At 37.5% G+C, this 21,649-nt stretch overlaps 1 protein-coding gene across 5 annotated transcripts in view; it reads left to right on the top strand.

The window, feature by feature from the left end:
* The window catches only part of Hdx (highly divergent homeobox), a 142,007-nt gene that overhangs the window by 48,579 nt on the left and 71,779 nt on the right, over nucleotides 1-21,649 (top strand). For all 5 annotated transcript variants that reach the window (XR_005498000.2, XR_005498003.2, NM_001395572.1 and 2 more), the window contains one exon: nucleotides 4,992-5,045. Coding sequence is in view for 3 of the 5 variants with exons in the window: in NM_001395572.1 (NP_001382501.1) it covers nucleotides 4,992-5,045 (54 nt within the window). In the remaining 2 variants the exon portion in view is untranslated. The remainder of the gene's footprint in view (nucleotides 1-4,991; nucleotides 5,046-21,649) is intronic.

Genomic DNA, 21,649 nt, shown 5'->3' with positions numbered 1-21,649 from the left:
AATTCTCTTTAAAAACTCTTACTAGGATATGCATCCTAGTAAGAGCACCAGTGGAAGGGGAAGCCCTGGGTCCTGCTAAGACTGAACCCCCAGTGAACTAGACTGGTGGGGAGAGGGCGGCAATGGGGGGAGGGTTGGGAGGGGAACACCCATAAGGAAGGGGAGGGGGGAGGGGGATGTTTGCCCGGATACCGGGAAAGGGAATAACTCTCGAAATGTATATAAGAAATACTCAAGTTAATAAAAAAAAAAAAAAGGAAAAAAAAAAAAACTCAGTCTCTTCAAAATTTTAAAGTTGCAAAAATATTCAAGGTCTCATAACTATAGAGTCCCATAAAATAAGAAAACAGTCTAAATGCTTTATTGCTCCAAGAAGGAAGAACAAATGTATAGTCACAGTCAAAGCAAAGCAAAACTGATATCCAGCAGTGTATAGCAAATCCTGTGACTGAATGTCCCACAGCTAGAATTCTCTCATGATCTTCTGGACTCCACAGAACCTGGTCAACTCCACTTGTTTGTCTCTGCCATCCACAACACACATAGCTCATTTCATAGGCTCATGTTGGCTCCATTGTACAGCTATTTCTGCCCTTGCCGGTCATCCCATGGTACTGGCATCTCCAAAATGCTAGAGTCTCCACATGCTGCATCTTGACAAACTCCCAGACTTTCTTCAGGCACTCCAAACCTATTACTTGGTGGCAATCCTCAGCCTTTTCCTATAAGCTCTTCAATCCTTTGGTTTCTACTACAACAGAAGATTTACCTTCACCAGTGGCCTTTCCTAGACTTTCATAGTGCCAAAGTTCAGTGGATTTGGGGACTCCTTCATGTCTTCAAGTCCAGTACCATGTGAGAGATTCTTACACATTTCTAAGTTTGGCTACCAACACGAGATACAACCTTGTCCCCCTCTAGACCACAGCTTCCATATACTGAACCTGAGAGTACACTTCCATGAAGATTTTGCCTCAATGGTGCTGGGCTTTTATTAATTAATCATAGTTGATCTTTCAGCCCCAAGCCAGCAGCTTGATTGTCCCAGGAGGGCAAAAGTTTCATTGTAGTGGTGCTAGTTTCTTATTAATCATAACTGATTTTTACTCCCAGCTGACCCATGTATTTTATTTCAGTATATTACTTGAGCAGCCTGGATAGAGTCTTTGATGAGTTCTCAAAGCTTCACTTTAAACCTTAACAAGCCAGGCCTCCATTCCTTGCATGTTTTTTGGCATTATCTCTTAAGTTACCACAAAACAGCTCATTAAGCTCTGAGTAATCAATGGCTTTTCTAGCCCAGTGTCACAAAACACGTCACAGTCTTCCTAAGAAAGACATGGTCAGGTCTGTCACAGTAATACCCCATCATAAAACACTAAGACCAAAGCAACTTGGAGAAGGAAAGGTTTACTTGGTTTAGACTTCTACATCCTAATCCATCATTGAGGGAATTTGGGCCAGGAATACAAGCTGGAAGCTGGAGTGGAGGCAGGAACTGAAGCAGAAACTTACAGAAAATGACTGGTTCAACTCTGTGTCTTATGGCAAAAGTAACTTGCTTACTGACTTGCTCTCCAAGGTTTACTTTCTTATAGAACTTCGAACGACCTGCCCAAGAGTGGCATCACCCATAGTGATCTGGGTCTTCCCATACCAACAATCAATCAAGAAAATACCCCATAGTCTTGCACACAGGCTAATCTTTTGGAGACAATTTCTCAGTTGAACTGTCTTCTTTTCAGATGACTAGCCCGGGTCAAGTTGACAAAACACTAACAGAATAACTAAATTACTTTTAGAATCAAGTTAATGCTTTTGACATGTGATTCCTGTATGACCTTTTATAGGATCTAAATTATTTAAAAGGAAACAAATTTTAAATTTAATCCTATAAGTAATCCATAAAAATTAACTATATGCATGGCTTCTGAATATACACCCATCAAAAGTAATAAGTGTATAATGTATAATTAATATATTGATATATATCATCAGCTTCAAGCATAAGCATAATTTTACATGAAACGTGTTACATTTGGATTCACTATGTTCAACAATATAAACAATGTAGTTCTAATTTACATTTAAGCAATTGTGTTATTTTTTAAAAATACAACTATTTTTTAGCCATAAGACAGATTTCAAACAAAAGGCATTTCCTTGTCTTAAACTTGTAATCCTTGGTTGAATTAAATAGGCTGATCTGTCTAGGAAGTAGCTTTATGATGGTCATTTTAAAAGGTCATTGTCATCTCTCAAGCATCCAATTATTTTTCTGTCTTTTATATAAGGTCTGTCTCTCTCTCTCTCTCTCTCTCTCTCTCTCTCTCTCTCTCTATATATATATATATATATATATATATATATATATATATATATATATGTGGTCCTACTTCCCCTATCTTACTTTCTAGCCTGGATTACTTCTTGTACAAAATTCATATAGAATTATCTCTGTACTTCTTATACATGGACAGTCATAATAAACTTTCTAATATATAAAATTAAAGTTCTGTCACATAACAGGTATACCACAGAAACTTCATATTTTCCACAGGATTATATAGAAGTGTACACAGCATTCCTCACCTCCGCAAAATGACTTCAGCCTACCATAGCAGTGCTGGATGAACTGATAATTCCTCAGATATCGCTGTGCTTTCATGCCACAGCAGTGATACTATTCTTTTTTTCTTGGAATGTCTCTTTTTTATTTCTATCAAAATTCTACTCACTTTTTAAGATTCAGCTGAGATATCAATCCACAAGTGGGTGTAATTTTGCCATACTTTGAACTCCTATTACTTTATTTATTGGACATCTTATTATAGTTGTCTTTGTATTAAAATCTTTCATGTACCTGTCTTATCTCTTCCTTTCAAATCATAGTTCTTGCCCTCCAGGAAATTAGGTTTTACCTATCTTTTTATTTCCTGGAACGGCTAAAATGGCATCTCATATAGGAGAGATACCTGATAGACATTTGAACAGAATTTGAATTAGATACCTTGAAAAGTTATATCTACTTATTTTAATAATGTTCAATTTGTCAAAAAGTTTTTGAAGTCTTTTACAATTGTTTTAAGAACCTGTGGGATTCTTTTAAATGCTTTTACTGATGACAAATCATCACTAAAATTTGATTTTAGAAAAAAATTTATTCTGTGACACATTTAGTGAATACTATGAATGTTTAATCTAGGCTGTATTTTTTAGTTACAATAAAAGGTGTGTGAGTAATGAGACAGAACCTCTGGATGAGGTGTGAACTGACATTTCTAAGTTTCCCAAATGCTTTCAACAATGACAACATTATTGTAATGAGTTTATAATATCATAAATTTTCTAGTTTGAAATACAGAGCACCCATTTGTCTGTGTAAGTTATGAAATGTTTGTGAGATCCACCTTGTAGATTTATTTCATAATTTTTTAAATCATGTTTTTATGTGTAAAATTAAACTAACTGTCCATTTCATTTGAGTACTATGTTTTATGGGTTCTAGTACATGAGAATCCTGTCTTTGAATCTTGTACCAAAAAAAGACTCCTGAAAGTCGGAGGAATGTTTATTTGTATTATTAGTCAAATTTATTTTTATATAATCTGGCTATCCTGGCTATTTTTTCTTTGGATTGTGCTAGAAATATAAGGAATTAAAGAATATATTTTAGTAGATGTTAATTGAATAGAAAATTTTAGTATCATCCAACATTTTAGTAGTTGATGTTTGAGGATTCTGTTTTATCCATAATTCTTTGCTGTACCATACTTGTTTTCTAGAGGTTCTGCATAGCTACTCTTCAGCTATTCTCACTAGTAGGAATATGTGAAGTGATAATTCAAAATAATTGAATATCTCTTTTTGTACGGAGCATATGATGTGATTATTTCACTTGGTTTGTCCTATTTATTTCTAAAATAAAAAATAATTATTCGTACTCTGCTATGACCTTCTGCATTCAGCTAATCACTATTTTATTATACATTTAGTGAAAATATTTTATGTTAATAAAATAATTTTACTTATGTTAAGTCAAGTTTATATGTCCAATATACCAATAACTGAAGTAAGTATATTCTTAACTCTAATCATTACTCTCTTCTATTTGTAAATGTTAAAAATCCCTCACAATTTGGAGACACTATTAGAAAATATTTGCTGGGATATGAACTACTTGTATACTATGGAAGATGCATCTGTCTGTTCATGTCTGCAACACTGCAGAACTTCATTATCAACACTAAACACTGGACTGGAACTTAAAAAGAAAAGATTTTACTGCATGTACTCTTTATGTAGAGAACCTTTATGTATAGATTATATAGCTTAAAATTTCACCTTTCTACCTTTTACAGTTATGTATTGTTTATACAACATAATCATCCTTCAAATCAGTGGTTTTAAAATCTGTGTTTATCACTTTGTGATAAAAGATGGAAGGTATATTAATATGGTTATCTAATGAGGAGAAAATTTAGAAAAACAGTTCTTCTGAATTTGTACTGCATCTCTAAGATTACTTATTTCCTAATATATCAATATATCTTAATCCATATTAAGAAGGTACCTGTAATAATATTTATATTAGTAAGTACTTAGTGTTCAAAGTAAATACTACTAATGGACTTCATTTATAGTGTCATCCCTTATTTTGTGATGATATGATTTTTTAAAACATTCTTTTCTTTTAATCCATAGAGCACTGAATTTTTAAGAATAACTATTTTTTACACACTTTCATATACCTTACAGAACCCAACAAGTATTTTTGTTTTAATTTCTGGAAGATTCTATATCATTTCTAATTATTTTTTTCTACAAGGGAAGGCCCTTTAAGTATGTAAGGAATGAATGCCTTCGATTTGCACTGTGTTTTAAATACAGATCTCTTTTTCTCCACATCATATGCAATGTTTTGATTTAGTGTTGATCAACATTATAGGCAATGTTAATACATACTAAGATTTCATTTGTTGTTTTCACAGATTTCAGGAAACCTTTCTGTGCCTTGGATTACAGGGTGTTCTAGGAAAAGAGCAGTAAGTAATCTTTGGTTTAACGCAACAAATGACTTTCCTGTCATATTCTTTTTTTTTTTTTATTAACTTGAGTATTTCTTATATACATTTCGAGTGTTATTCCCTTTCCCGGTTTCCGGGCAAACATCCCCCTCCCCCCTCCCCTTCTTTATGGGTGTTCCCCTCCCCACCCTCCCCCCATTGCCGCCCTCCCCCCACCAGTCTAGTTCACTGGGGGTTCAGTCTTAGCAGGACCCAGGGCTTCCCCTTCCACTGGTGCTCTTACTAGGATATTCATTGCTACCTATGGGGTCAGAGTGCAGGGTCAGTCCATGTATAGTCTTTAGGTAGTGGCTTAGTCCCTGGAAGCTCTGGTTGCTTGGCATTCTTGTACTTTTGGGGTCTCGAGCCCCTTCAAGCTCTTCCAGTTCTTTCTCTGATTCCTTCAACGGGGGTCCTGTTCTCAGTTCAGTGGTTTGCTGCTGGCATTCGCCTCTGTATTTGCTGTATTCTGGCTGTGTCTCTCAGGAGCGATCTACATCCGGCTCCTGTCGGCCTGCACTTCTTTGCTTCATCCATCTTGTCTAATTGGGTGGCTGTATATGTATGGGCCACATGAGGGGCAGGCTCTGAGTGGGTGTTCCTTCAGTCTCTGTTTTAATCTTTGCCTCTCTATTCCCTGCCAAGGGTATTCTTTTTCCTCATTTAAAGAAGGAGTGAAGCATTCACATTTTGATCATCCGTCTTGAGTTTCATTTGTTCTAGGCATCTAGGGTAATTCAAGCATTTGGGCTGATAGCCACTTATCAATGAGTGCATACCATGTGTGTTATTCTGTGATTGGGTTACCTCACTCAGGATGATATTTTCCAGTTCCGTCCTGTCATATTCTTAGTGGGAATATCATTGAAACTTTTTAATGATTTTAATAGAACTAATAAAATCTAGCTTTGATAAAACTAAATTATCTCAAAACATATTTTTAGATCATAATATCTTAATCTATAGTTTTATTTGCAAGTTTTTATACTACAGTTTATAAAAAAGAAACATTTAAATAAAAATGAAAGAAAATAGATTCATAACTAAATGAAAACATGGAAAACAACTCATGAAATATCTTAGTTTTCTATTTAGCTGATTATACAATTTAATCTTAACAGACAGTAAATATTTACAGATATACCTTACTACTCTTACTACAATTCAGTATTTTAAAAGTGATATGTAGTTAATATTTATAACTACTCTAAGTTCTGTTCTATAATATCATAGAAATTCAATAAGATTGCATTTTCCCAAGGAATCTCATTGACTTTTCTGTATAAGCCCCATAAAACTATATTTAACCAAGTACCCAGAATATTTTGTTGTAACTGTTATGTACATAAAACTATAAAGCTGTGGAAAATAGATACACATTTATAAAAGTAACTTAAGTTACAAAAGGATTTACAGATTTGAGGACAAATGAAATTAGAGCTAGGACTTCAATATTCAGACAAGACTGTCCAGATTCTTTACTTCCTTCCCTTCCCTGTAAAGTAGATAGAGAATGTTGAAAAAAATGTAAGAGATTTCTGAACGGTGGAAAGAAGTGGAAATGGTTAGAGAGTCCAGGGCAATCTGGAATCATCAGCTACTTTGTCATTTATTTAACAACAAAAGCAGAGGGCTACCTGATTTAAATGACATGTAACACACACTAGCAACAGGAACAAAAACCACACAGCATTACTCTGTTCACCCTCCCGAAGAGTTCCATAGAGTTCCACAAATAAGTTTGGGAATTTGGTAAGGAAGATCAGCTGGAAAGAAGCTTTTACTGACACCTTACAGCCAGGGAAGTGCTCTCCTTCTCAACCAGGACTGAGCTTAGCCATTCTCCGAGAGACACCAGATAGAAAGCAAAGAGAGGACACTGAAACAGCTTTGTCTATGGAGCCTCTCTCTGTGTCCTATATATTATACAGCACTGCATTCCATGTACTAAACCGGTGATTTTTTTATTTTTACTGGATATTTTTTGTATTTAAATTTCAAATGTTATCCCCTTTCCAGATTTCTCCTCCAGAACCCACACTATCACTATCCCATCCTCTTCCTCCTGTTCCCCTCCCACCCAACCACTTCTACCTCCCTGCCCTGACATTCCCATGCACTGGGGCACCAAGCCTTGGCAGGACCAAGGGCTTCTCCAATTGATGCCTGACAAGGCCATCCTCTGCCACATATGGAGCTGGAGCTATGGGTCAGTCCATGTATACTCTTTTGGTAGTGGTTTAGTTCCTGGGAGCTCTGGTTGGTTGGTATTGTTGTTCTTATGGGGTTGCAAGTCCCTTCAGCTCCTTCAATCCTTTCTCTAATTTCTCCAACGGGGTCCCCTTGTTCAGTCCTATTGGCTGCCAACATCCACCTCTGTATTTGTCATGCTCTGACAAAGCCTCTCAGGAGACAGCTGTATAAGGCTCCTGTCAGCAAGCACTTCTTGGTGTCCATCCACAATAGTGCCTGGGTTTTCTAAACCAGTACCTGGGGTTTCTAATTGGCAACATCAAGAGGAATTAAGCCACAACATGAAGTTCCTGAAATATGGTGAATCCATTTTTCTTTCTACAGATATAGATCTGTAGTTTGGCATTATAGGGAAGTTATTCTCACAAGTGTCTGGGTTTCTATCACTTTAGGTGGCACTAACATGCGTTGGTGATATCAGATTATATGAAAATACCATCAAAGAAGATGTAGAAATTAAAGAATCACCAAAACCATAACCTTATTAGGTTTCCAGAGAATTCCCTGAAACAAGCAAAGGGTTAAATGAAGTCAATATTGAGGCAGTGTCTGAGGTTAAGGTACAGCTTACTTAGGGAAAGCAAAGGGTGTTTTTGAACGTTTCTTTTGGAAGAGGCAACTGTCACACCACAAGAAGTGTGTCTTAAGTTGGCTGACATTACCATATTAGGTTAAAATGCACTGTGAACTCTGGTTTAGAGCTAAGGCAGATGTTTGCAAAGTTCCTGACATATCTCCGGTTAAGGGGTGAATGGAAAAGAACACAGAACAAAGGTCCTAGATAATATATGACTTAACAATGTGACAATGGTCGGCCTGTTCTGGGCCTGGGATTTAGGGAAACTGAGTGTGTTCTTGCCCTGCTAAAGCCCTACCATTTAGAACTTGCTGGAAGACTGATTTCCAAAAGGCATGGGCTCCCCAGTCTTGTGATGAGACAAAACTGTAGACACCACCAGAAAGTCTAAGCCAAACCTAAGCAGATGAGTATCTATTAAAAAATAAAAGATAAGACTGAAAGCCTAGGAGGATAATGGTCAAGATATCCAGGAAGCACGTGAAAATCCCTCAGTATACAGTCACAGGGATGGTTCACCCATGACTGATAAAAACCAGGCTGCTGGCACCAACAGATGGTGGTATTATCTAACAGAGAATGTAGAAGAAAATTGTGAAAGCATTTCAGTAAGCAAGTGCAAATTATCATCAGTAGCAGTAGGCGGGTGTTAGGCTAGAGGCTAAGGCTATAACTCGGTTGATACAGTGCTCTCTTGCCACAATTCAGCACTGGCTTCAATCCCTAATACTTAAAAATAATCTAAAGAACGCATTAGACATTATCCGAGTAAAATAAATAAAGGCATAGTATTGAAAAATACATCTAACATAAGCAACTTGCTAGTTGGCTCAGTATTGGCATGGGGATGAAAGAACACATAATAAGTGAACTTGAGAGCAAGTAAGCAGAATTTAAGGCAACAAAAATGAAAAGAAACCTTCAGAAGATAGACTGCAGTTATTGAAGTGAATTTATACTGTATCTTAATTATACCTCAATTAACTTTTAATGAATATTCCATTCAGTTACTGGTACACCTGGGTATTTTAATATACTTTAAAAACTCTTAATATTTAAAAGATCTAAATCTCATGAAATATAAATACAGTCATAGTACATGTAATAATAATGCAGCCTTCAGAGCTGAAGGGATTTACAACCGCATAAGAACAACCATACCAGCCAACCAGAGCTCCCAGAGACTAAACCACCATCCAAAGAGTACACATGGACAGACCCATGGCTCCAGGTGCATATGTAGCAGAGGATGGCCTTGTTGGGCATCAGTGGGAGGAGAAGCCCTTGGTCCTGACAAGGCTGGATTCCTCACTGTAGGGGAATTTGGGGGGGGATGGATGGGGAAGGGAACACCCTTATACAAGAAGGGGATGGGGGATGGTATAGGGGGCTTATGGACAGGAAACTGGGAAAGGTAATAAGATTTGAAATGTAAATAAAAATAGCTAATAAAAATAATAATGCAGTCTTCAAAAATGGAATGTGGATTAGGTGTAAATTATATATTGGATTTCAAAGACTTAGGGTGGTAAACAAGGCAATAGTGCCTCAGAAATTTTTATAATGATTTTGGCGAAATGCATCAAAATGCAACATGAGATATTAATACTTAAAATATGTATGTAATCAGGGTATGTGGCTTATTGGTAGAGCATTTGCCTAACATGCTCAAAGACCTGTATTCCATCTTTGATATCTTTAAATAGTTTTAAACGCACAAGGTAATATTATAAGAATAGGCATAGCAGGGGCTGGGGATTTAGCTCAGTGGTAGAGCGCTTGCCTAGGAAGCGCAAGGCCCTGGGTTCGGTCCCCAGCTCTGAAAAAAAGAACCAAAAAAAAAAAAAAACCAAAACAAAGAATAGGCATAGCAGGGCTGGAGAGATGGCTCAGCGGTTTAGAGCACTTACTGCTCTTCCAGAGGTCCTGAGTTCAATTCCCAGCAACCACATGGTGGCTCACAAGCATCTGTAATGAGATCTGGTGCCCTCTTCTGGTGTGTCTGAAGACAGCGACAGTGTACTCACATACATAAAATGAATAAACAAATCTTTAAAAAAAAAGAATAGGCACAGCATATTTCCAGGGCATACTAACTTTTACTTAAGTTAAATAATTTTACTTTCAAGAAAATTATTATACTTACATATTGCAATGTAATTTTTATAAATTTCTACATTAGAGAGAGCTAGCTATGTCTCATATCATTCTTGGTTTTGTTTTGTCTCAGAGATGTGGATTAGATCTAACACCTTGGAAAGGCTATAGGCAAATGCTCTAATGACTGAAGTTTTTTTTTTTCTGTGGTGGTAGCATCTGTAATCTGTACTCTAAGTATTTCCCCAATATATAATACAATTTTTGGTACTGTTCCATACTTAAATGATCTTGGGACTCCAAGAGGTCTCAGAAGGTAAGACACTGCCGTACTTTAACATCTGAGATCGGTTCCCAGAGTCCACTGGGTAGAAGGTGAGAGCCTACCTACTCTTACAGGTTGTTGACACAAAGTTTATGGCATGGCCCATCCTGCCATACAAATGAATGAATGTAACATAAAGTTTAAATGATCTTTAGTATTTCTCCTTGCCTTTATGAGACTCCTTTCGTACTTATATAGTATTTTGTGGTCCCCTTACTCTTCTTCCTTTTCTTTTTATCTTCCAACTGCCAAATTTAAAAACATATCTCCATTTCGTCTAGATTTTCCAGTGTTGCTGAGTATAGGCTTTTGTAGTAAGACACGATTTTTTTTTGAAATTCCTCAGTTTCTGTTGCTAATTTCTGGATACTCTCTCTGTGCCCTTTAGTTAGGCTAAGGGTTTATCTATCTTGTTGATTTTTTTAGAGTTCCTTATTGGACATAAATTTTGTTAATTTGGTAGTTTTCTTTTTCGTAGTCTTTATACATTTCAGTTTGTGTCTGTGTTTGGAAAAATAGCCTTCTCCTTTAATTTTCATGACGCACCTTTACCTGCAAACCTGGCTAAAGAGTCCAGGTGTTGTTTTGTTAGCTTTTGCACGTACGCAGACTTGTGTCTCCAGACCGATAATTGCTGTCTCCTTCTGGTCTTTGACTGTGTCACCTTGTCACAGTAACTTTTCTATGAGCGACGTGAATAAGTATCCATTTATCCCATACAGGACACCACCAACAAAGTATGATTCCACCAAAGTCTAACTTGAGTACCATGTGTGTAAAAAGTATATAAGAACATGTTTGTATTTTTTCCAAAATGTCAGAATTTTTTTAACAGATACAATCTCAAACAGTTTCAGTGCTAGCTTGCTTGCCTGACCTTCCTCTTTTCCTTGGTAACTCTTGTGAAGGATCTTATTTCAGATCCCATATAACACAGTGTAAAGTAAAATGTATTAGTCTGTCTATCCATCTGTATGCCTGTGGACGTGGGCATGTATAAAAGTTTCACAATGAGGACAAAGGGGCAAGGAATTTTGAAGAACTCTGGGAAGCTGGTGTTGAGAAACAACCGGGAATGTTAAGAGTCTCTGAGTCTCCGTGCTGATAAGATAATGAACCAGAAGGGACCTGGGGGGAAGAAGTTTCTCAAGTGAGTCATTGCAGCTGCACGGCAGAGGTTTGAGGTGTAAATTGCTTACCTAGCCTGGAAGGTAAAAGGGCAGGAACATAGTGATGAGGGGAAGAAGTGTCAAGATGGACAAAAGAAGGTCATGCAGACAGGATAAAGGACTGCAACATTTTTTAAGTGCACCGCCCTTAGTTTAATTTCTTTTGCTCTCTTTTATGAACCAGCCTTAATCTAAGGTAGCACCTTCCTGGTATAGCCCCCACTCTAAATGTAGGGAAGTAACAAGAAGGTTAAAAGACAGCACAACGAGGAGAACAGAATATGTGGCCTGAAATTTAGCTTGCCTACCACTCTTCAGCTTTTTTAGTCTTATAGGAGGATTCTCGTTTTGGCCTTACCTATGATGAAGGATGGCTACGTGCCCTAGTAAGGAGGCAGTTCATAATACTTTTAGGATTAAGATGGTGCTAATTATGAAATGTCCTTTGGAAGATAAGAAGCCCCTCTCCTTCCAAGATGAGAATGTAATTCTGGATAGTATAAAAGACATATATAGAATTAGTGTGGATATTGTATTGGTGATTCCTTGGCTAGGGTTATGCCGGGTTAGTTCAAGAAGTTCAGAGGTTGTAAGACGATTCCAGGTGGGAGGAGTGCCCAAATCCAGAACTGAGTCTGAGGTATCCATAGCATACTCCTTCTAACGTGGTTCCTGCATTTTGGGTATGATCTCATCTATTAACTGTGTGGGAACTATAGCAGGTAAAGGAGAGGCAGAAATGTTAGGAAAAGGCTTAAGAACATGGTGTGATATCTCAGAGAAATCATGAGAGGGGGTTTTGAGGGGGCAGTAAACAAGGAGATAAATTAAAGGTAAGTATAGTTTTATTTAGGGAAAGACATCTTTTTAGAGATATATCAGTAGTTTTAGTAGAGTGGCTTGCATAGCTTAGAGTTAAAAACAGGAGATCGTAGAGACTGGTGGAAGAAGATGAGGAGGAGGGCAACCGTGTAGGAGGACCAGCAGTCTCAGTTAACCTGGACCCCCAATCACCACCCAGGCAGCATACACAAGCTGAGATGAGGCCTCCAGCATATAGACAGCAGAGGACTGCCAGGTCTAAGTTCAGGCAGAGAAGATGCACTTAACCTTCAAGAGACTGGAGACCTCAGGGAGTGGGGAGGTCTGGTGGGGTAAGGGTTGGAGGGGTGGGGACTTCCTCGAGGAGATGGGGGGAGGAGTATGAGATGAGGAACAGTCAGAGGATGGACCAGGAGGGGGGTAAAGTCTAGACTGCAAAAGAAGATTAAATAAAAAAATGAAAATAAAAAAGTTTGTAGTATTGAAACACACACGTGAGGATGGAGAACTAATGAACCTCCATCACTTAGGTATATTGGATCCGGAGATCAGTAACTACTAGAACCCAAGGCACGAAGATCATTCTATAATTATTTTATTTAATTGTTTGGAAAAGTATTCAACGACTCACATATCAGAAGTCACAATGAGTTGGATATTTTCAAAGGCCTTTCCTGCATCTACTTAGATGACTATTGCTCTGTACTTTAGCCTGTTTATGTGTAGATTATACATATTGATTTATACCTGTTGAATTATTCCTGCATTTTTAGATGAAGCCAACTTGATCATGCTACATAATCTTTCAATGTATCAAATTTAGTTTACAAGCATTTTATCAAGAATTTTTGCATCTGTGTCCTCCACTCCTCCAGTCCTTCCACCAGCTCTCCCGCCAGGGTCCCTGAGCTCCATCTGATGGTTGGCTCCAAGCATCCACATTTGCATTGGTCAGTTGCTGGCTGCATCTCCCAAGGAGCAGCCACACCAGGTTCCGGTCAGCAAGTGCCTCTTGGCAATGGCAACATGACAGTGTTGAGTTTAGTATCTGCAGAGAGGATGGATTCCCTAGGTGGGGCACTCCCCAGATGGCCCTTCCTTCAGTATCTGCTCCATTTTTTGTCCCTGTTCTTCCTTTGGACAGGAACAATTCTGGGTTAAAAACTTTGAGATGGGTGTCTAGCCCCATCCTTTGACTTGGGGCTGTGCCTATCTACTGGTGGTGGTCTCTACAAATTCTATTGCCCCTTCTCTGCTAAAATCATCCCTGTTGTGTGCTGGGAACCTCCTGTTTCCCTGGTGTCTGGGATCCTTCAATGGCTATCCTCAGTTCCTCATTCCTCCTGTCCCTGGTACACATTTTATTCAATTTCCTTACCCTCTGTACCTCTCTCCTGTCCTGTTCAATACCCCCTTATTTCCTCCACTACCCTTTGCCTCCCAAGTTCCCCCTCCCTTCAGCTACCATGATCATTCCTGTTCCCTACTTCTGTCATTTTTTTATTGTTGATAATATCCTGCTTTAATCCATAGTCATCAGATATGATATAAGATGCTATTTCAATTTTTGTATATTTGTTAAGTTTTTTTGTGTGTGTGTCCTAATATGTGATCCCTTGACAAAAAAAAAGTTCCACGAGTTACTAGAAGAAAGTATATTCTTGGGTGTCTGGGTAGAATGTTCTCCAGAGATTTGTTAGATCCATTTGATATATGTGTTTGATTCCAAAGTTAATCTAATTAGTGCCTGAATAATCTATCTATTGGTGAGAGTGGGCACTGAATTCACCCACTATCACTGCATTAGGGTTAATATGTGATTTTAGATCTGATAGTGTTTGGCTGGACTGGCAGATATATTTTTTTCAAAACACAAGCTTTTAATGTGTCCATTAAAAAGTCAGGTCGTGGAGCTAGAAAGAAGACTTAGCAGATAAAAGCACTGTGGGCTCTTCCAGAGGACCCAAGTTTGATTCCCAGTACCCACATGTGTTTTATCACAGTCTGTAACTCCAGTTCTTTTGGATTCAATGCCCTAACCTGGACTCTACAGGCACAAGACACACATATGGTGTACAAAGATACATACAGGCAAACATTCATCCAAATAAAAATTCTTATTTTTTTTAAAAAGGTGTTAAAAGTCTGTTTTTATATGTGGCTTGGTATTTCTCTCTTGCAGCTTTTAATATCCTTTATTCTATACATTTAGGTTTTAATTATGATATGTCACTGGGAGTTTCTTTTCTGCTCTTGCCTATTTGGTGTTCTGGATACCTTTTGCACCTTGATAGGCATCTCTTTCCTTAAATTTGAGAAAATTTCACCTGTAATTTTGTTGAAAATTATTCTTTATGCCTTTGACCTGGTTTTCTTCTCCTCCCTCTATTCCTATTATTTGTAGATTTGGTGTTTTCATAGTGTCCCAGATTTCTTGGCTGTTTTGTTCCTATTTAAAAAAAAGCCTTCTCTTTGGCTGAGGTATCTATTTTCTTCTATCTTGTCTTTAGAGCCTGAGATTCTCTCTTCCATCTCTGTACGCTGTGGGTGAATCTTACCTCTGAGGTTTATGCTTCGCTTCCTTAATCTTTCCTTTAAAGTTTTATTTCAGTTTGGCTTTTCTTCAGTGATTCGTTTTGTCTAATTCTAACTTCATATGGTGAATTGTGTTCATTATTCCACTCAACTGTTAGGATTTTTCCAGTCTTCTTTCAGGCATTTGTTCATATCCTCTTTGAACTAAATCCTTGTCTTGTACACCAACTAAATAGCTTTTTTCAAGGATTATTATGCTTAGGGTTCTGGTTTCAGGAGGAAGCATATTGTCTTTGCTGTTTCCATGTTTTGTCATTTTGCAAGGAGAGCCAAGCATCTGTAGTTAGGTCATTTTGTGGTGTTTTGTGGTATGCATATCTTCTCTCACATTTGTTGTGTGGGTTATGGATCAGCTGAATGATGCTTGGTTTTCCTTCTTGGGTTTACTGTTCATTCTGCATAGGGTTCCCAGTAGTCACAGAATGGAGTGATGAATGGGGTAGCTTATTAGGCAGACACGGCCAGAGAAGGATCTAGGGATCTCTAAACAGTACCAGAGGCCATGGATTGACTCTGGAGCTCCTACTTAGAGTTCTGGTTCAGAATTCACTCCACACTGTTCTAAATCTACACCAAGGATTGGTTTTGGGTGGCTTTGAGTTTTCAGTTAATGCCATGTGGACAGGAAATGGAACATGGGCTTGAGTTAACAGTTAGTGGAACCAGAGGTGGAAGAAAAGGAGGGTGGAGAAGGCAGTTCTGAAGGGGTAGGAGAGGAAGCTGGCTTGGAGGTGGCCAAAAGGCCATAAGGAGAAGGAGGGTCACCATGGTCATGGGGTCAAAGTTAGTGAAGGAGTTCTTGGAATGAGTAAATTTTTCCACAGCAATACGTTTTTCATTTAATAGCAGGATTTGGAAGGTTGTAAAAGATTGACAGAGAGAAGGTCAGTAACAAAGATAGATGATAGCCTTGCATGTAAGGAACTGCAGAAAACTTGCAATTGCTCTGTATGAAGTTCTTTAAATCTCTAAGAATGTTAAATGCTACCATTTTCAGGTCACTGGACTCTTGTTATACATTTTGGTTGTGGAAGACAGTGTACCGAAAAAAAATTATTTTTGATATCTTTCCCAAAATCAAATGCTTTGAGGTTATGCAAACAGCAATAAAGTGAGAATCTTTAGTTAGGTGAGATTTGGTGGTACTCATTATGAAGTCTGTTGAGTTAAACAGGGTATGGGCGAGAAAAATATCCCTGTGTTCCTCAGGTTCCCTTCTAGAATGGTGGAGAGCAGACTGCCATTAGGTCTTGTTCAGAGAACAAATCAACAACCAGTGTAACCCCTGACCTCTTGTTAGGATTTCCGAACAGATAGTCAGCGAGTCCTGGAGACTAAGAGTAGGACAAAGGTCTGCTGTTAGGCACAAACACAGCCATGGCGGTGTAGCAGTCCCACAGAGCAATTCACCTTCATGAGCACCAGAATCTTTGACTGGGGAGGAAGAAAGAGTAGAGTGCTGTTTAGGAAGGCATGGAAGTGTTGACGCAAAGGGTATAGCAGCACAGCAGGATCTAAAGCAAAGCACCAGCCCACCTGAACAAAGAAATGTGTTCTTTTACGGTTCTTTAGGAGGTGGGAGATGGGGAACATGATGAACCACCAAAAAGTAGGTAAAGGTCCCTTGGCATTACTGAATTAGGTTGAAAAGCCTCACATGCTCTGCTGCTGGGTTAGGCCAAGTGCTTGGAAAGTCCTTAGCACACTCTCGGGTAAATTTCAGATGAAGATGTGCAGAACGATTTGCCTGGTTAATATGACCTGTGTGCCATGACATGTGGGATATATAGCTATGATTAGCGTATGACATATGAGATAGGACAGTGGTCATGCTGCCTGTGACCCAGTGCTAGAGAAGCAGGGTGCGTTTTTTGTCCTGCTTACAGCCTTCTCTGTGCAAAGCCTTGTTATCTGGGAGGCCTCTTTTGTCTAGGAGAGATGGAATTTCCTGCCTATGTGAGGTAGTAGTGATAAAATATTTTATTTTAATTTATTGAAGAACCAGAATGACTGTGGTTTTGATTAACATTTCCTTAATGATTAGTGATAGCATTTTTTAAAACTTACTGGTGTTGTACTGTGGCTTTTTTCACTGGGGATAACATGATTTAATCACCATGTTAGAGATGAGACTTTGGTGCCCTGGTAACCATGACAACTAATTGAGCTAAATAATGTTGTGATAGTTAGGTCTGTAGTAATATAATGGAGTTGTTATCACCCTTTAGAAGAAGGGGGTTGGGGGAGGGTCACAAGATTTTCATCTGGGATTCTGTCCAATATACCCTTCTACTACTCTCCTAGCTGCAGGAGGAGAAAGGAAGTGGAAAGTTGACTGAATGGGGAAATCTGTGGTGTATCTTACATGAGCCAGTCATTTGTAATGTAATGAGACTTGGGTTTTGGGGTCATTTGGACTCATTTATGTTACTCTTCACCCATATTCACCAATAACTTGATTAGTCCACCAGGGTTTTGTTTTGCTGAAGTCCTAAATTTAATGTATCCTTGGTACTTTGTCTGAAGTAAGTGTTTGTTTACATCTCCCTAGGTAAAATAATGCAACATTTTACTGCTCTTTTGTACACTTTCCTTGAAAAATATCTTTTCAGATCACTTGACCTTTAAAAAATTAATTTGTTTGCTGTTGAGTTATTTCAGTTTCCTAATATTGTCTGCATATTAATCATTCTCCATGTATATAGCTTGCATATATTTACTCCGACCCTTTTATGTTATCTCATCGCTCAGTGATGTTTTCTTTTTTGTTGAGAGCTTTTTATTTTTACTTAACAGCACTTTAAGATTATTTACTTTGTTGTTGGTGGTTTTTTTCCTAATAGTTTTACAGATTTTCTCGTTCTAACCATTGTAAAATATAGTGTAAGAGATAGGACAAACATTTATGGTGACTCTGTAAATGAAGAAACCAAAGTCATAATGTCTAAGATATTGCATAATTTTTAAATGATTGAATGGAGTAAGAATTCAGGTTGTTTCTCATTTACGTAGCATGACCATATTGTTTTTTCTTATAGTATAATGAGGGAAAAGGGAAAAGCTATAATCTGTTTTGAGCATGAGTCTCTGGGTCTTTTATATTTCCTTTCTCTCTCTCCTTTCTTTTCTTTCTTTCTTTTTTTGTAGATACATGGTTTTAAATTTTTATTCCTTTGTGGGTTTTGATAGGCTTGTATAAACAAGTGGAATAATGAACAGGTTAGGTGTCTGTTCATTCAAGTTTGGAAGGATAATGAAGTCTATCTACTCTTATCCAGCCAACTGAAAACAAATTTTGCTTCTAGAATTCAGTACAAACCTGGAGGAAGGAGTCAGTAACTGGAAGATCCTCTTTAATTGGTACATTGTTTCCAGCACTGTCTGACCATAAGAACCACTGAAATATGTAGGTGGGCATGGTGGGGTCTAAGAGCTTATTATAAATAGGACATGCTTATTCTCTATCCATTCCAAATCTTTAGGGAGAAACCTGGAAGGTATATTCTTAATATATGCCTCATGTGATTCTTACGGTGATGTAATGTTGTGGAATACTCTCCTGCCTCTATTGATTGGGGTCCACTGATTGGATTTTTCTGCCTGGCATTAACTGAACCAAGTTAATCTCAACAAAACTTTTAGATGACTTTTTCCAAAAGGTTAACAGAACTATGAAGCCTTCTTCAACTTACTTACAGTTATAATGATGTTCTTTTTAATATTTTTCACTTCTATAAGGACCCTGACATGGTTTTTGCTTGAAAATCAGAAATGAAAATCTCAAATATTTCTTGTATAGTTTAGTGACATTTTCTTAGTATATTATGTTATAGATGGTTTACTCAGGAAAATAGTCAGAAAGGAAAATCATTAAAACTTAAAATCATATGCACTAGAAGCATATGTATTTCTCTGTGAGTTTGAGGTCATCCTGATAAACTTAGTGAGTTCCAGGCCAACCAGGGCTGTATAATATGTGACCCTATTATTTTTTTTAAAAAAATTATACATTTGGCTTGGGATGTACCTCACTTGGTAGAGTGCTTGCCTTACATGAGCAAAGCCCTTAGTTTGTGTTCAAATGGAATAAAGATATAGATTTTGCTCTTTGATGGTTATATAAATCCTGATGATATTTTTACAATACATTGTCTTAGGTAAGGAATTGTTACAATCAAATAGGTATGATGGTGCACACTTGTAGTTTTGGCTACTTGCAGGCTGCCAATGTGATCACTTGACCACTAAAGTCTGAGATCAGTCTCAACAATATATGAATACTCTGTTGAAGTGTTTCTTTCATTTCTTGTCTTCTCAAAAGGAAAGTTTTGGCTAAGAGACATGGAACATTTAAGCTGAAGTTTATTTAGCAAAGCAAAGTAGATCAGATCAGAGCTCGTAAGGGGCTGACATAAAGGGTTAGGTAGGACTTCATTGGGTTCTATATTGTGACATTTTAATAAGTTTTTATGGATATTTTTTGAGGATATTAATATAGCTATGTAGGTGATTTTTTTCTGCTTCCCATATTATGGTGGATTAGATCTCCCTTTGACGGTATTTCTTCCTTTATCCTCTTGAAAAGCTCACAATGGAAATATTAAAACCACAAAGTAAGTAATATAATGAGGTGAGAGTACTTTGAGGATGGAGACGATTCTTTAGTGTGCTTGGATTAGAATTGAAAAAATCCTAGGGTCCCTGAGTTTTGATATAATGAGAAAAACCCACTGTGCCTTCAAGGATATTTAACTACAAGAGGTATTCTGATAGTCAGGTGCTACAGGCACTAAGAAGTAGCCTCTGTTTCCTCCATTCTCTCACATCTAATTCCCTGTGTAACCAGCAGACATAGCTAGCAAGATACAGCCCCAGCTTTCCTTGGTTACCCCCTATCTAACCCCTTGCCTACTTAATCTCAACCTCATTTGAAAAAAAATTCATTCTCAATCTCAGCAAGATAAATGTGAGTTTTCATATCTCACCTTGCCACTGAGTTATTCAATATGCTTGAAGGAGCAGTGGTCTTGATAGTACTGCCTGTTATTAGAACATGTATAGTGTTGACACCATCTTTCCAGGGCCAATTAACTTGATCATGTGAGATTTCTTTCCTCCTGAGTTCTATTAGTATGTTTTATTACATGATTGATTTTTGCCTGCTGAACCACACTCATTTCTTGGATAAATCCAGATCGATCATAATGTGTAGTGAACATGCTTAGTTCCATTTCTCTATGATTTGATTGAATAATTTTATATATGTGTTCATAAAAGTTATTTAACATGTAATGGCATAAAATTATGTGTCCTTATCTGGCGTGGATATCAGATAATACTGGCCTCAGAAAACAAGTCAGGGAGTTTTACTTTCTGCTCAATGTTTTCTAAGTGTTTGAGAAGAATTGATGTTAACTCTTTCTAAATGTTTGAATGAATTCATTGCTGACACCATGTCTAGGCTGTTGTTTTCTTTCCTGGGGGGGATTTTTATAATAAATTCCATCATTGGCTGTTATTAGTCAGTTTAGACTTTTTTATTTCTTTTTAATTCATCATGGTTGACTTGTCTGATTCTCAAAATTATCCATTTCTTCCCCCATTTCCCAATCACTCATATTAATCCTTTATGATTCATGTGTTTATTTCTGGAAGTTTGGGGGAATAGCCCCGGTGTCAATTCAGTTTTAGTGATGATCAGGCTGTATCATAATAAAGGGAGCAAGTACAAGAGGGAGAAATCACATGACAAGACAAGAAGCTACAGAGAAAAGTGGCAATTTTAGTGCAAGCAAAATAGGTCTAAGTTCAGGCAATTTAATGAGAAGAACTATCTTAATACTGTCAATTTGAAGCTATTTGTGTTTTAAATGTATTGTCAAAGTAATTACCACTGTTTGGTCTTGCACCTGGGACTTTTAGACAAATGACAGAATAGCAAGATGATTTCCTGGTACATGCATATTTTTTTAAATTGAACTGTTTGTTGTATATTATAACTGATATTTCCTATTTATTGCAGAAATTTTCCCATTCACAAATAAGAACACAGCTAAGTCATACCTATGATAAAGCTTTGAGAATTTAAGTACATTTTATAACATGAAGTTCTCATTTTTACCTTTTTATTGTAATTTCCTTGAACAAGGCTGAAAATGTTTGAAGCTTAATATACAAGGCTCTTTGTAGCACACTTGTCTGCAGTATGTAAGAGCCCAGTAGGAAGCCTTCAGGCGTCCACGAAGATGTGCATACTATGCTCTTGGACTTCCAGGACTGAGAACTAAATAAATATTGTTTTTCTTTACATAACATATTTAAAGCAGAGAAAACCAGACTGAGAACAACAAAAATCTATAAAATGGATTGATAGTAAAAGGAAGAAGAATTTAAGGCAAACATCTATCAAGGTTCAAATTTATTGTACAGAATCTTGGGTCATACGTAGATGTTAGTGGAAGGAAGTGTAATGAAGCTTTAACTGCATTCTGATGATACTGTCAAGAAAATAAATCATATTCATTCCGTAGTCAAAATGATCCATGGGCATCTGTACTGTATGAAGAGTGTGCCTAAGATGTAAATAGGAAACACTTTGGCCATACCTACTATTTTGGTTCTGTTTTCTTTTTTTTCTTGGTTATTTTAGTACATTTCAAATGTCCCCCTTCCCAGTCTCCCCTCCAAAAACTCCCTATCCTATCCCCCTTCCCCCTGCTTCTAGTTGGGGGCTCACCCACTCACC

Source organism: Rattus norvegicus, chromosome X, assembly GCF_036323735.1.
Source record: "Rattus norvegicus strain BN/NHsdMcwi chromosome X, GRCr8, whole genome shotgun sequence".
Classification (NCBI taxonomy): domain Eukaryota; kingdom Metazoa; phylum Chordata; class Mammalia; order Rodentia; family Muridae; genus Rattus; species Rattus norvegicus.
This window is presented reverse-complemented; position numbering and strand designations above follow the sequence as displayed.